Source organism: Ambystoma mexicanum, chromosome 13 (assembly GCF_040938575.1).
Source record: "Ambystoma mexicanum isolate Mex_15411 chromosome 13, UKY_AmexF1_1, whole genome shotgun sequence".
Classification (NCBI taxonomy): domain Eukaryota; kingdom Metazoa; phylum Chordata; class Amphibia; order Caudata; family Ambystomatidae; genus Ambystoma; species Ambystoma mexicanum.
In genome coordinates, this window is record NC_090938.1 from 710,924,119 (window position 1) to 710,940,967 (window position 16,849).

Consider the following 16,849-nt stretch of genomic DNA (forward strand, 5'->3'; position numbering starts at 1 on the left):
TATGTAACGGCCCTTGGCAATCACGTGTGGAGGTAATATGTGGAGAATTCGCGCCATTTTTTTGTTATAGTATCTTTGCAACCACCGGAAAGCAAAGTGAATTCAATTATATTAATAAGCAGCCTTCGTATTTACCTAATCTACACAGATGGTGTCCGTAGTAGAGGCGGAGTCCCGCTCACCTCGGCTTCATTAGTGGGGAAAGGAAGACACCTGACGGTTAACGTCTCCCCAGCGTCGTGCATCATGGCGGCGGCAGCAGCAGCTCAGGCAGAAACGCTTGCATCGCAACTCACTTGTTCGATCTGCTTGGACTATTACAAGGACCCGGTGATCCTTGGTTGCGGGCACAATTTCTGCCAGGCCTGCCTCGTTCGTTTTGGGGCGAGATTCGATATTTGTATGTTCAGGTGTCCCCAGTGCAAGGTCGCGCATTTCGACCGAAACTTCCAGTATAACCTGCAGCTGGGGAACATTGTGGACGCGATGAAAATTCTCCTGCCCGACATGAAACAAGGAAACCTGTGCGAGAAGCACTTCGAGCGTCTGCAGCTGTTCTGTGAGGACGACATGCAGCTCATGTGTGTGGTGTGTGACCGCTCCCAGGAGCACCGGTCTCACAAGGTCATCCCCGTAGAGGAGGCTGCGACCAAGTACAAGGTACGTGTGTTTACAGGAGCGTGGTCGATTCGCAGTAAATCGGTAGGCCATGGTTGGTTGCCAGCAAAATGTGTCCGGGGTGGGATCAATGCGAGACGTGCTTTACCGACGCTTTTGTGGTCTTGTGGGTGAGTGTCTGCACTGGGAACATGACAACTTCGGTTCAAATTGTGGTGCCCGGAATACGAGAGGATGTTTTATTAACGCTTGCCTCACTGACACCGAAGGTGACTATGGCCCGAAAATCAGCACCGGGTCAGTGAAAATAACCTCTCTAAGACTGTAACCTTTTCCCGAGCGCGTTTTCCTGACTCCCTTCCCCTCTAACGTTTTCCCTTTCTTCCCCCTATGTTTGACTTTCGACAATTTGTAAGGATGGTTTGAAAAGTGTGCAAACAGAATAAAGTAGTTGCACAGCTGTAGACCTCATTACAGAAATATGTTAAGCAAGTGTACAAATGTGGTGTTATTTTCTCCCAAACTTTGAATGGAAGACTACTAATACCAGAATGCTGTTCAACAGAAGGCTTAACAAAAAATGTGATCACGGGTCCCCAATTCAGCTATTCCAGGATCTGGCTGGGAGCACATCTCAAGAAGAGGCGGATAAGTCCAGTGGTCAAGGAGCTGCCCCACAGAGGAATAAGATACAGATGGACTTTTCCGCTTCGACTGGTCTCTGAGGGGGGAGGGCGCTCGGAAACTCATCACTTCTATCCATGAAGGTGCCAACTTGATACAACTGAATGTAGGAGATCCTGGTGAGGACCACCGTCCCAACCTGAGAACCGAGTGAGGCCACGACCTTGGGAGTGGTCGGTGGGAGAGAGCCCAGCCAGGGAAGGGCGACTTTAAGCCTGTGAGGTACAAAATATGGCAACGTTATGTTGGGGTGGTGGGACTTAATGGGGTATAGGACGCCCCATCGGTTCTGTGATTTTACAGAAGATATTTTTGTTCAATGGGTTTATTTACCCCCCCAAAAATCCATCGGAAACAAATCACAAAATGTTTCTTGTTTTTATTTGGTGAGTCCCCCACCCGTGTGGTTTTTTAAAATTTTTTTAATTTTTTTTTTTCCAATGGATTTGTTTCAGTTAAACAATCCATCGGAATAACAATTTCAGTAAAATCACTGGATAACCGCTCGATCTTGATTATCACGAGGGCGGTAGTTCCCCCGGTGGGAGGTATCGCTGAGAAGGGGGAGGGGAGCAGGAGCAACATCCTGGAGTTGGGGGTTGGGATGCAGGAGGGGTTATGAGCAGGGAGGGGGGGGGGGACTGGGTAGGTACAAGAAGCCTGGGATTAGCACCGGGACATGACAATGGGAGGGTCAGCAGAGACCGGAGCAGGGATGAGGATGTCAGCAGGTGGGACTGTAACTGGGGAGGGGGACAACGCAGTAGAGGCGGTGGCAATTCGAGTGTGGTCTAGTAGCATGACCAGTCAGGTGGGCAACAAATAATGTGAGAGGATTCAACTCTCCACTCAAGGAAAAAACTGGAGTTGTTTTCGAGGATATGCCTTGATATGTTGGCACTCTAGGAGACTCGCCTTCTGAGCTCTGATCAGGCGTGACTGCAACTGAGGTTTTTTTGTGGATCATCCAGGCCTCGGGCTCAAATAAGACGTTCTATGTTATTTAGATTTTTGTAGATCGTTTTGCCAAAAGACCGATTTAAAAAAAAAAAAACAAAAAACATTTAGGACGATTTTAGGCAGCCTACAAAAAATCATTTCGCCCTGCCCCCACCCCTTCTTCCTGGATTTACTCCAAATCGGGTTTTTTTTAAAACCTCCCCCCCACCCTCTTCTCCCTTGTGACTGCTTCCGGGTCCTGGTGTGCCTCTTGTCCCCTGCGCGCATCTGTGTGCCTCGCAGGGGCTGACCGTTTGATTTAGAAAGACCACTCTGTCTTTTCTAAATCTTTTTTTATTTTTTCTGCCTTGGTGAAAACGGTCTGTTGACCTAATACCAATAAGACATGTGGGCTGTCCCTGGCTATTAGCGATGCAGTGGACTTTAGATTTAGAGCCACCAATGTGGATATGGGGGGGCAGGTATGTACTGCGGGTGGGTTGTGTGGGTCGCATCAATATACGCTCATAGCAAAGGGCAGGAAGTGTTTTTGAGGGAATTCCTGGATACACTTGAGGGGTTCGTTATCGGCCAAATCGTGCTGCTGGGAGACTTTTTAACATTGGCTGGTCTCGGGATCTAGATGGGGAAACTCAGGGACTGACCCATAGGGGAGGGGTGGCGTCCAAGCCACTGAATGACAGACTCAACGTCTTGGGGATGTCTGGCGAGGGATGTACCGAGAAAGGGCTTTACTTTCTCCACGGTTCACAATCTCACATGATTATATTTGGGTTCCCTATTGGGTTGGGTGACAGATGTAGAGGTGGACCCTCTAGGCATAGCAGACCATGCAGTGGTCACAATGATTCTGACCCTCATCGGGTGCAAGGCGGCGCTGGACGGTACCAGGGAATTGCTCAGGGACCCACTTATAAGGGAAACTCTGGAGGATAAGATTAGGGACGTTTTCGACCTCGTCACGTCTGTGGACATGAACACCCGGTGGGGTGCGTTTAAGGTGATGCTTGGAGGGATCTAATTACAGCAAAAGCAGAAGGAGACAAACAGTGGAGGGCATTGGAGGCTCAGTTGGAAGCCGAGGTAGATGAAATTAAGACAGCCAGTGCGGGAGCGCCAACTAGACGGGCCATGAGGGAGTACTGCCAGGCAGTAGGCCAGCTCAATGTCCGAAACGAGCAGGGAGAGAGATCCCGGCTGTTTGTCCTCAAACGATTCTATGGAAAGGCCAATAAGTCGGATAGGTTACTAGCGTGTCAATTGAGGGGGAGCGTCGTCCCGTAACGTTATAGCTGCAATAAATGATAGCACTCTCTCACAGCAGACATTCAGGAAGTCTTTGCCTCGTATTACGGGGGCCTATATCATATCATTCCCAGAACCGCCTCGTGCCATTACAGAAGGACTATGTAAGTGAGGTCCATGTGCCTAAATTGGTAGCCGAGACTAGGGAGGCCCTAGGACGAGAGATAACGGAAGAGGACGTAAGGAGGGTAATTTCAGCCCCCCCCCCCCCTCCCTCCTCCCATAAAAGCAGACCTCAGTAAATGAAAAACATGAGAATCTCTTGGTTAGGCAGAATTGCAGCAGTCAAGTCAAGATGGTCACACGCTTCCTCGCCTGCTTTACTTCTTAAGGTGGTGCCCAACGCCACCTTCCGGGACCTGGGGAAGATTACGGGTCAGTTCATATGGGAAGGTATGCACCCGCGGCTTAACAGTGGCGTCCTAATATCCCCTAGGGGTCCCAAATTTCCAGTAATAGTATGAGGCATCCCAGATCTGTATTATAAGGGAATTGCTCTCGGGAAGTGAGGGGAGACTGTGGGTGGCAATGGACTGGGTGGGGTCAAGAAGGGATCTGCAAGAGGTTCTGTGGCTACCGCACCCGCACAGGTCACGTCATCTATAACTCATTGCCATAACGAAGCTTGTGTCCGCACATGGGACAATGTAGCTAAGAAGTACGGGATCACAACGTTCCCGTCCCAGTTTACCCTGCTGTACAACAACTCAGACTTTTCCCTGGGGGCTTTTATACATTGGCAAAAAGGGGATGCTGTATGATTCGGGATATGTTCCAAGGCTTCACTGTATGACCCTTAAATGCGTGTAAACAAAGTTTTGAGGTGGGAGAAAATGAAAGGTTATGTACGCTACTTCCAGATGAGGCATTGGCTTTTCGACCCAGATATCAAGAAGGCAGCAACGCACCTATTCACCCAGTTTGAAAAATTCCTAATCTACCTAATGACGTATGATGAGGGTAAGGAGGGGGCTTTATTTTGAGTGTTTTACAATGTTTTAGCAGCCGCCATCACCAGTGCAACGTTGCTTTACACGGGGCAGTGGGAGAGGACGATTGGGAGGGAGCTGGATAGGATTGATTGGGAAAGGCTGTGGACGCTGGTGCCCAAGACGGTAAAGGCCTCTCGGCTACCGGAGTACCGGTATAAACAGATTTTTAGTGGCACTACACGCCATTCTGCCTCCACAGAATATACCCTGAGCATCAACGGCATGTTGGAGGGTGTGTATGTAGGGGGTGGGGGAGTGGCTCCTGGTCCCACATATGGTGGATGTGCCCTAAAATTGAGCCATTCTGGAGTGAAGTGCTTGAGGCTCAGGAGGGAGTCTTTTCCATGGCCAGAGGAAGGAACACTAGGGTTGGATGGTGTGTTGAGGGCAGAGGAAGTCCAGAACAGTACTTACTTTGGCAGCAATGCCCCTTATAGCACAACGTTTGAAAGGGGCTGACATCCCTACAGTGCAAGACTGGTTATGGAAAATGTGGGAGTTTGTGGCCCTGGAGTGGGCAACATATGTGATGAACAATAACTTGGTACGCTTCGCCACAGACTGGGGGCATATCCTGGCGTTCCTTCTGGAAGACTCTAGAGCCCAGTGGTGCCCTAGGCACCTGAAGTTACTAGACTTGTTTTAAGTTGCCTGCTGTTCCGCCACTATTCTTCTTGGTTGTGGGTGGGTACTTGCATGGGTTGGGGGGCGGACGGTAGGTATTTCTCGAATTGTATATTGTCTGCTGAAAAAAAGTTAAAATTAATAATGTGGGTTTTATATATACTTTGAAGGTTCAGACTCCTACAATCCATGTGTGGAAAGGTTACCTGGTTATTTTTTTATTGTTGGACAAATGCATGCTTCATACATGAGGGAAATGTGGCAGGTGTTAAATACAGTCGCATGAAAATAAGGGAGCAAGTTCCAAATATTTTGTTATGTTTTGTCTTGTTAGAAGGCATAGATTTAGGCAGTTAATTGGTTAAGAACTGCAAAATGGGCATTTTTATTCTGACTTTAGAAAATGTCTTGTCCAATACAATGGTTACTTAAGACTTCGTTTTTACAAAAGGTGCAACACAACCAACAGTCTATGCCAACACCCTCCCACGCCCATACCCCTGACAGCAAGGTTCCTCCAGCAGAGCTACAATCCGACATGACGGCATACACAATACCCATAACAACTCGCATACATTCAAATGAGTCCTATGCCTGATACAACCGTCTCCTAGGTTATCGGCCTGGCTGGAATTCTTCAGTAAATACCATTTTAGAGTCGTCGTAGATCTTTGGGCCTGCTACGCGGAGGCAACATGACATACTGCGTCTCGTAATTTTCGCAGTTTGCAAGCAAATGTAACCATTGTTGAGATGTGGGTACTGGTCCTCTTAACCATGCTTTTGTTGTACGGGATCTTGCAGAAATGGATACCATGCCAAGGAGCCGTCTCATACGAATGTTCCCCCATTCCAAATAATCCAAGTACCAATATTGTTCATAGGATTCGCTGGTACATCAAGTTCCGTCATTTCACATGCAATGATAATAAGCAGAGACCAAAAGCGTATATCGCGGCACCCTGAAGCCAAATGCAGGAAATCCACCCCCTCCGCGTGTCTTCTCGCATCTAGAAGAGGCCCTGTTGTAGTATTTCTGTTTAGCAGGTGAGTGATACATTTGGTGTAAGTATTTGTAATCTGTCATCTGAAGTTCCTATTCAGTGTGATGGTTTTAGTTTGAGTGCACGCCTGCTGCTACTGTTTGTCTGTGAAGCGCACCCCCAGTGAAGCCTCCCATCTCTCTGGCAGTATCCCACATGTAAAGAATGGAGGGGGTTATCTATATAGTTGGGGTAGAAGCACAGTGCATCCCAGCCAAGGTTCTCTAATGGTAGCAATGGACAAGCAACCAAGGCTGAGACACGAGGGTGCTGATGCAGGCTGCTTCTTGGGAACAGTGAGTTCCCAAGCTCCCCACAAAGGATTGTCCACACACTGTTATGTGCTAACACAGTTCTTTTATTAAGTATAATACGGTTCAGGTAATTTTATACCAATAAATAACACGTTGTACTCGGGCAACCCTATTCTAATAAGGGCAATAATATATTTCTGTGGTACCACAGTATACTTAAATGCACCCACTGCTGACTAATTAAAATGCATAAGAATAACTAGGCATTGTGTAACTTCATAGACCATGTAGAAAGGCAGGCAATATTCAAAACATTGGCAGAATGCTATCTTTAGGACCAAAAAGGCATTACACTTGAAAGGAAAAGTGGAGGTGTACTTTGTTATATATTACAGACCAATCCAAATATGTTAATTAATAGTCTGCTTCTCTTTCTACAGATCCAACTAACCTCAAAGTACCTGGAAAGCCCCAGGAGAACAGGATCCAAGACTAATCTGGGACCCTTGTATCATTCCTGAGGATGAAAGAGGCCCTTCCTCGTCACATTATCTTTGGTGCTTTGGCAGGCGAAGTAGTGGAGTTGTTGGCTTAACTCGACAAGGCCTCTCGAAGATGGACCCTCTCTGGAATCAGTCACTGGGATGTTGGTGTCGAGCAGGAGGAGGGAACCAAGCAGTGTCGGAAAGGCAGCAATGCAGGTCTTTCGCGTTGGGTCTCAGTTGTCTAGTTGCTACACAGGCTGTGGATGTCCAACAAATATTGAACTTGCTCTGGACCTCGACAAGTCTTGAAAGAAGAAAAGTCCTTTGGTTGTCAGTGACTTTCATGGTGATGGGTGCAGTGGTAGTAGCAGGTGTCGACTTGCAGTATTTCACGGTTGGCTGCCTTTCAGTTCTTTGGCACTGCAGCCACAGCACGGTTGATGGGGGGGCCTCCGGTGACTTGGACTTGTGCAATGGCCTGGACTATGGATCCCCACTAAGTGTGGACCCTCGGGACACTTTCTTCAAGGATTGGTGGAGAGCAAGCCTCCGTGTGGCATTCTGTACAGGCAGTGAACCTGGATCTTCTACGGCGCAGAAAAGTGGACAGATATGGTGGCTGCAGTGCCACTTGAAGATTTCTTCGGTTACTTAGAACTTTGGCAACTATGGGTGTTGGGCACTTCCGGGGGATGCTCAGCAGCTTGGCTTCTAGCGGTCGCAAACACTCCTCCTGACCCTGGGCGACACAAATGGACTTCTTGGCTTCAAGATGTCGAGGCACTCCTCTTCTGGACCCACGAAGATCCCTTCTCCGGACGGCAGGCAAACAGGACTGGCTTCCAGGGCACTTCAGGTGAAGAGCAGCAGTTGCAGAATGTTCCCTTGAAGCTACAGGCAGAGGTCGCCTATCCAGATCCTCTGGCTCAGTCCTTGATTCATCAAAGCAGCCTTTGGATTTCTTGAAGAGTTGCAGCCACAGGCTGCTTCTTCCAGCTGGACCCAGGATACAAGCGTAAGATGACTTCAACTTCTTGCTTCAGGTTTTCTGTTTCAGCTTCTGACAAGGTGAGGTCCCGTGTTATGCAAAACACTTCCGATTCACTTAAGCTCAGTCAGCCAATCGCACACAAGTGCATTCATGCAGGCAGCACCCGCTCGGGCATTCAGGCCATTAACCCAAAACCAGACACCGCCAACACAGAATGTGATTTCATCCATACACCATTCATACAGGTTCCATCCAAAGGGTGTACCCACAACAAGTAGTCCCTGGGAAGTCTCCAGCCAGTTTGACTGGAGCCAGCCCCAGAGCCATATATGGTCCTTCCACCCAACAGCCATTCAGTGGAAGGGAACCATGCTAGGTCTTCTCAGGACTTTGAGAAACAAGGGGTAAAGGCAAAAGAAACCAAGAGGCTACAGTGGCCATCTTGTCTTTGTGTAGGAATCCATTGATTCCTATGGCAGGGCCTGGGTAGCCCAAAAATGGAGGTTACCTAGAATCACTGTCCAGTCAGCATGTAGCTGCCAATCTAATATCCCTCCGGAAATATTCAGGAATCGGTTGTACAATTGTTTTTGTGCGCACCTCCTATCATAGGATAATTTCTCAGACACTTCACCCTTAACTTTTTCCTTTTGGAGTGCTGCACAACATTTCATTAGACTTTAATGCCAATTTAATATGGCTCAATATTTGCAGAATAGAGATGAGAACAGTGCTGACCTTTTTGCCCCTCGGGGTACAGGCAATGATCCATTTAGAAACTGAATACATAAAACTGAGACACTAGCACAAAAATTCATCAAATTGGAGCGACTTTGTAAAAAGGAAATCAATAAATATTGGGAACAAGTCTCACTTAAGAACTATCTCAAACAAAATATTATTCCCAGAGGCCTCGGGATACTTATTTTTCTGGATCTTACCCATCTGGATGATCAAGCCCTAGCATCAGACTGGGCAGCAAATCTGACTATCAGTTCCGAAAATATGATGAACATTTTAGTAAAACATGCGGAACGTGCACATACTAGAGTTATTATAGAAATAGAACAGATCAAGAAGGAAATTTCAGAAATGCCTAACCCTACTGCAACTAAGGATAAAAACTACGACAAGATGAATACTATTTTAGGCGAGTACCAAGATGACATTAAATTATGCAAGTTCAGGAAGGTTTACAGAGACGAAAAAAATTATATTAACGATAAAGTGTACACATTTCTGGCCATATATGATGATCAATCTTTAATTAAAACTCCCACAACATCACTGGTTACATCAGACATGGACTCTGAACCAGGTTCATCCGATGACTCAGACCAAGCTGAAACTTTAGAGGCAGCACGACCTACAAGAGGATTTTTTTTGGCAGAAATTAAGAGGTACAAAAAGGGTAATATTCCAAACTATAAGCCAGTACGCTTTCAAAAAACCTTCCCTTTAGGCCCAAATACTTCAACAACTCCCATAACCTCAGAGGATAAGGAGCTAAGAGGAGAGGGAACAGGAAATATAAGCAAAAGATTTACGAGATCCAGTCTCGAACATCCCAAGCCAAAGCCGATTCTAAAAACCTAGTCATAAATCTATCGGACAAACAACTCTCATTAACGCATCACTGTGCTAAATTATGGCCTCTCCTTCGCACCCAGCATTACGTCTGATATGACGGAGGTATAAATGGACCTATACAAATTTACTAGAAAACTCAAACATTTTCATAATAAGCCCACTCTCTATAAACCTTACACAACCCCACCATCGACCAGCACCAGGAGCATTGAAGACATTGAAAACCTACATCTCCTTGCAAACCTCACAGGAGAAAATAGCCAATCTTTAACTGAGATTCAAAGGGACCTAGGGGTACACCAACGGAATATGGACATTTTGGAACTAAAAAATAGATCTAAATTTACACCACCCACTATTGGAGATAATGCAATAGAACTTTTCTACAGAGCTATCACCAGAGAAATCCATCAATATATGGATGGTCAGCATAGGGGTTACACGAGTAAGAATCACAACTTGTCTAAATTAGAACGTCAAGCTCTTAAAGAGTTAGCTGCTGACAGCACATTGGTGATTAAGGAGGCAGACAAAGGAGGAAACTTTGTTATTCTTAATAAATCAGACTATATCAGTATGGCTCAAGAACACCTCGCAACACCGGGTTGCTATCAAACACTTAATCATAATCCTACGGATGAGACTGTTCAAGAACTTTGGATATTGATACAGCAGTGGTTTCAGTTAGACTTAATCACTGATGATGATAAAATCTTTTCTGATCAACCCTACCCCTAATGCCAACTCTTTATTTGTTATCCAAGGTACACAAACCCTTCACTAACCTACCACCTGTGCGACCTATCATGAGTGGCCAAGGAGGGGCCACTGAGAACCTTGCTACATATATTGACTCCTCTATCAAGGACCTCGTACCGACAATACCGACGTATCTTAAAGATACGACTCATACTTTACAAATTCTCAATAATATCACATGGGAACCACACTACTTTTTGGTTACCCTAGATGTAACTGCACTGTACACATCTGTCGAACACACACTGGCACTCAAGACTATTGATCATTCTTTCAGATCTCATTCATCATCCCGTGCTTTGCATGTTCAAATGTTAAAAAGCTTTGTAGAGTTTACCTTAAAACACAACCAATTTATCTTTGATGATAAATATTATGCCCAAACTAAGGGAATAGCAATGGGCGCCAAATATGCCCCAGTCGTAGCCAATCTATTTATGGCATACTTTGAAGACCTGTATATCTTTTCCAACAATCCCTTCAGCCAATATATCCCCATTTGGAGGAGATAAATTGATGATGTTTTTGCCCTCTGGTCAGGTACACTCAGTCAATTCAATGAATTCATACAGTTTCTCAATCGGAACCAGTTTGGTATTAAGTTCACTGGCAACATAAACGCAACGGAAATAATGTTTCTAGACCTCAAAGTTTATATAATTGATAATACCATACAGACCTGCACGTTTCGCAAAGAAACTGCTGTAAATTCTATTTTACATGCTAACAGCAGTCATAGAAAAAGCAAACTTTTGAGAGCTGGAAGAAACTGCAGTGAGGAAAAGAACTTTGAAATAGAAAGTAAGTCAATGGGAACCAGATTTAAAGAGAGGCTATACAATTCCAATTATTAACAAAGCATTACAAGATGTCAAAACAATGGAACGATCCTCTCTCTTATCACAGACTTCGGGTCCTCCAGCCAAAAGCTCTACCACCTTTCCTCAATATGTGAACTTTATCACCAAATTCTCCAGTGATTCTAAATTCATCTATCACATTTATTCCAGAGAAACCTATGATTACATTTTCGAAAGCCCCAACTCTCAGAAATCTACTGTGTCCCTCCTTTTTGAAATCTGGTTCCAATAGACAGGACAATTGGTTATCTAAGAATACCAAACCCAGTGACTTTCATAAATGTGGGACATGTAACTTTTGTAAGTTTGCTCTGTTACCTACTAAAGTATTCACCTGTCATTGAGATCTCAAAGTCAATATTACCGATTTTATTAACTGCCGTTCTAAGTACATCATATATGCAATTGTCTGTGTGTGCAAGAAAGTGTATATTGGCAGTACCATCTGAGAGCTGAGAATAAGGACCAATTTGAATAGTCAAGATGCCAAACTGCCTTTTGCATTGCATTGGCAAACGGAACATCAAATGGCACAGCGATGCGACATCAAATATGTTGGTCTAAAACACATCAAGCCACATACAATTTGAAGCAACGTCAAGAAGAAGCATCCATGATTTGCAAATTACGATGTGTGCAGCTTGGCTTAAATCAGGAACATGAACTAAATGTATTTTTATGATTTCATTATCTAAGATACATGGAAGTGGACTCTGTTACTTGGTGAATTGGTTGACGCTGCCACATCCCAATAGGTGTATTACCTGACAAGTTTACCGTGGGTCTATCCCACACTAATATAGATCAAAACAATACCTACACATCAGTTTGGGAGACACTATCACCTAGTGCCCCACATTAGACCATACCCCCCTTTCTGTCATAAGCTACACCATTGTATTAGTTCTTGGTTAATAATATACCGATGTTCACCCATGCGCATCACCTAGCGTAAGTATTTACCCATCTTGAAACTACCTTCTCATCCTCAGCTGGACCTATTGGAGGGCTATACAGATACTGAAATCAACGTTTTTTAAGCATACCTTTAATTTCGCTTAAACCTAGAAAATGTTCTCTTTTATGATCTTTTCTGACTGTTAAATTAGTGCTATTAATTTGTTGGCACTCACCATTTCGAACATTAGCTACAAAGTTTTCACTATGCACCTATCTAATTATTATTCTGGCCATTTGGCAGCTTCATATAGAACCGCATTGCTGTTTTACTGACACGCAAAACAGATGTTGCTGGTGCATGGTACAATTGGTTCTAACTAGGGCTTTACATCTAACCCAATCCCATGACTTAGCACGGGCATGCTCTACTGTGCAACTCGTCTGTGGTCTTTTCCAGGCAAATGGCAGCAGTTAATTGGATGCACGAATCGGCAATGCTGCCAGTAATTAACAAACAGTGAGCCGTTTTTAAACGCAATTATTATTACTTCATTTAAGTGACTAAATGTTGCGTGTGATTTCCAAAATGTAATTGTCAAGTAAACTTGTGGGATACTACGTGGCGCATTAGCAGGGGGTTGCCAGGCAAGCTCTGAGCATTTAAGTCACATGACCATAGGTTATTTATTTCACCAGGGCCTTTTTTATAGGCCGACACAGCCAACACCCACATTCCGTGAGTCTGCGACCAGACACACGGCAGCAACTCTAAGCCTCGAATGCATTGAAGCATAAAATAGGTAAGCTCGCAATGTTTAAACGTGCACCCAGTGACGAGCCTTTTTTCCTAGAATCACACTAATTAGTCACCTTACAATTTTTGGCTTTTACCTTAATGTGAATGTAATTACGGGCTAGCGTGGACTATTACAAAATACTTTCTTTTTGCTTTCTCTTGTTTCTCTCATGCATCAGTATACTGCATGCTAAGCTGACAACAAGTCCTTTATTTGGCAACCTGACTCAGGACATTTTGCCCTACTGAAAAGTCAATTCGCAACTTTCAATACATTGAGAATGATAGGTAAGCCTCAAGTATTTTCCATTTAAACGTGCACATTTGACTATGAGCCTTCCCCCAAATGGTGACTGGTTATGACAATAGCAGGCTGATTCTGCTTTTCAGATCAAATACATTATATGGATGTTTCCCTCAGATTAGAAGTCTAAACAACCTAACATTCAGCGGCTTTATGCACACAGCCAGTACCTCGCTGGCATAATGTCAGGTACTTTTCAGCTAATAACCCTATCCTTTTGGGATGTGAATATGCTCACCAAGGCACATTTGTTTGACTCAATCATGATGGTATGATGAATTTGTATGTGTGCTTTTCACTCATTCTATTCTTTGTTTTCTCTTCCCCCTCCCCCATCCCTGTTTCTCTACATGCCTCGATGTTTTTTACTTTTGCTTTGTCTTTTGTATTTGAAATGGTGTGAACTTTTAATTGACTTAAACCCACTTTTGCGTGTGATTTACGGACTATGCACTACTGGTTATGTTCTGGTTAGTTATACCGGTTTACGCCCTGAAGACGGCCCGGTTAGGGTTGAAACACGTGTTGGCATGGCGTTGTTTTGTTTTTGGTTCTTGGAACATTATTAAAAAATCTTCTTTAAACCGTATATCTGATAACCTGTATTATTCCCTAGGAGGGAATTTGTGAATTCTTCATAATTATTATAAGCTTTGTACCGGGTTCTTTTCAGACTTAGGTTGGCAGCGCAGACAGTGAGGCTTTCCAAATCTCTTGTAGCTGCCACCAGCCCATTCCCTGCTCTGTGGGCAACACACATGTGCCCAAAAAACATACAAGAGGGGTACATGGGTGTTCCCCTATCCATGGGTGCCCTAAGGATATCTCATGGGTACTGTTCACCAGAAGGTAAAAATGAAGAGCTGCACTGCCAGAGGTCCAAACTGGGTTCCTGTGCCAAAAAACACACAGAAAACGCCAACGGAGAAGTGGTAGGACAAGGACCAGGAGGCATTGTCCCTCCAAATGCCTTTCCAGCATCACACTGCCTCCGAACCGTTTGAGACTTACGCCTTTTGTAGATTGTTGGCACCATCTTATTGTACCTAGGTTGAGTGGAAACGTGAAGCTAGGGGTGAAAATATAGGCACCTCGCGGGTAATCTCCACGTGCTGCCGCACAACATTTTGAGTCTCATATAGAAGATCATAAGTTTACTTCCCCTCTCTTCCCTCAGCTGCTGAAGTGTTAAATCTCCCAGCATGTGAATCCCCAACACCTGAAAGTGCAGCCGGATAACCCTTTCCTGTGTTAAAAGAAACATTAACGTCCTAAATCGAGAATACAACCCCCTATACCCATCCTTTCCACCATCTTCCTCCAAGCAGCCTTGGTTACATGAACATTCTGGACCAATGTGCCCTCTAATTTTTTTTTCCTCAAGTGCGGAAATGATATTTCTTTGTGCGCATCTTTTTGAGCATGTTTAGTTAGTGATATACCATCTCTGAAGAGTTTGAAAGGAAAGTTCCCCTTCTCAACCACTGCAATTCTTTACAAATCAGTGTAAAAGGAGCATCTTAAAACTCCTTTTCTGAAAATATAGGCTAAATAAAAATAATTTCATATGTAATTATAAGGAGAGCTCATATGCCGTAGTACCTAACAACAAAAGTACTCCTGAACAGAGAGAAAAACGTGTATGCACAAAAAAAGCTTTGCATGCTCAGGATAAACAAAAGGTTTAGTTGTGGCTATTCATTCGTCTGCACTGCTCAGAGACCACACAGAAAGTGCTTAATGCCATTGGGAAACAACTCGTGTTTATGGCAAAAAACAAGTATCACTAATCACTGATGTGACTGTCAAAAATGCAGACATTATGCAATTTTTGCAAATTGAATAATTGTAACTGAAAGGAATGTGTCAGAAAACATGCCAATAAGAGGTCATGTGCCACTTTAATGGAGTAAATCAAGGGCCAGGAGAAAATGCCTCTCATTTGTGTAAAGATAATTGCATCAGCATAACTGCACCACAGAATATGATGAGCAGAATTCCTGGGCCTCTGCTCACTAGCCACGTTATGTTGGTCTGTGAGTTGTGACGTTTACTCAAAACCGGCCTTGCAGCTAGGAGGCGCATACACCATCCATTTTACTCCCTAAAAACAGGGCAATGTGCCCAACAAAAAATAGGAAGCCATGAACCTATAGGAATCTACCCCTGCTTCGACCCACAAAATTCCACTGCTGTCTTTTCGAATCAATGACCAGCGGAGCAGTGGCATCGGTAGAAACTCAATAATATTACTGCCCGATCTCAAGAGGAATTTTAAAGGGAAAGAACCTATTTTAATAAGCATGACATATCCCTACTAGCAAAGCCAACTACATTCTTACTCCCTGGAAAAAATCTTTTGAATCAAAGTATGGAGTACAAACCCTGCTTGTAACCCTGACATAGGAAGTGAAATTACAGGGCACATAATGGTTTTGCCCACCCTTGCTCACCACAGCCTAGACTAAAATCAACAAGAGCCTTACTGAGGTTTGTTCTGGTGCCACGTTGAAGAAAATTACATATATTTGCCCTTTAAGTCAACCGTAGCAATGCTCACAGGTACAACATATTGAGTACCTTCTTTAACTAGGGACGACTCCTCTGAAATTCAGTCATCAGTTGAACAAGATGCATGGGGATACTAGAGGCAATAAATGCAAACCCATGATTATATTGACAAGCCCTCACCAGCTGAGCATAGACAGAAATAGAAGGTGCCGTTTCTTATACTAGTAATATAGTTTCCTATCCTTTTAGCAAACAAATATTTCCTTCACTTTACTGTACTGCCAAAACATCTGATTTGGTTGCTGAAAGTTGCACATTTTTTCTTCACCCCAACGGAGTGTTCTCCTGTTCCCTTTCACCTGTTCCCATCCCCGGCCCCTGTACTAGCCTCCAATATTAGTTGACAGGGCTCTGTAAAAAGTGAGGGATTGCAGCAGTAAAACACTAACTGGGATATTTGCTTACCTATAATACTTTGCAAGCATATCGAATTTAAAGCCTCACAATGGTATTGTGTGAAGTTTAAGAAAATGTCATAAATCTACATGTGCACAATTACTATGAAGTACATGCAAGATTGTTTGCCACATACCCCACCTTTCAATTGTTGGGTAGGATTATATGGTATGCAATCTTTATATCGAAGGTTTTATAAAGCATGAACATATATCGAATATTTTATAGTGAATGCATTTAGGGGTGGGGTAAACGGTTAAATATTTTTGAGAAACGGTTGGGGTGGCTTTTCAGGGGCAGGAAACTGGGGTTTGAGTGGGGATGTTAGACCAGAAACTACCCTATAGTAAGTACAGGATGTTAGCCAGAAACCAATCGCATCATGTGACAAACATCGCAATCGCAGAATCGTCAATGTAACCAGAGTGTGTCCATTTTGTGAAATGCCGGCCATTTGCTTTTTCTTTTCTGTCAAAACGCTTTGCAAAATGTATTCTATGCTTCAAACTCCTACCCGGTGCAAGGCCATGGCCTGAATGCTGAAATACTAACACAGACAGGAATGTCAAACTATGAAGCGATACATTGTTCTTCTCTCACTAAGTCTTGAAGGCGAGCAGAAGCTGCATCTAATCGGTAGTCTAGGTGCCGGCCTGTCTAGCAGACGCTTTAGTAAAGGGCAGTTAAAACACGAATTATATTCTTCTAGCAGTACTC

General features: G+C 44.2%; 1 protein-coding gene across 2 annotated transcripts in view; it reads left to right on the top strand.

Moving 5' to 3' along the window:
• Positions 1–222: 222 nt before the first annotated feature.
• Positions 223–16,849, top strand: part of LOC138521767 (E3 ubiquitin-protein ligase TRIM39-like) — a 519,559-nt gene continuing 502,932 nt past the window's right edge. Inside the window, exon 1 of one of the 2 annotated variants that reach the window (XM_069634833.1) lies at positions 223–660. In XM_069634833.1, coding sequence (XP_069490934.1) covers positions 247–660 — 414 coding nt within the window. In that variant the 5' untranslated portion in view covers positions 223–246. The remainder of the gene's footprint in view (positions 661–16,849) is intronic. The other variant, XM_069634834.1, reaches the window with a different exon arrangement.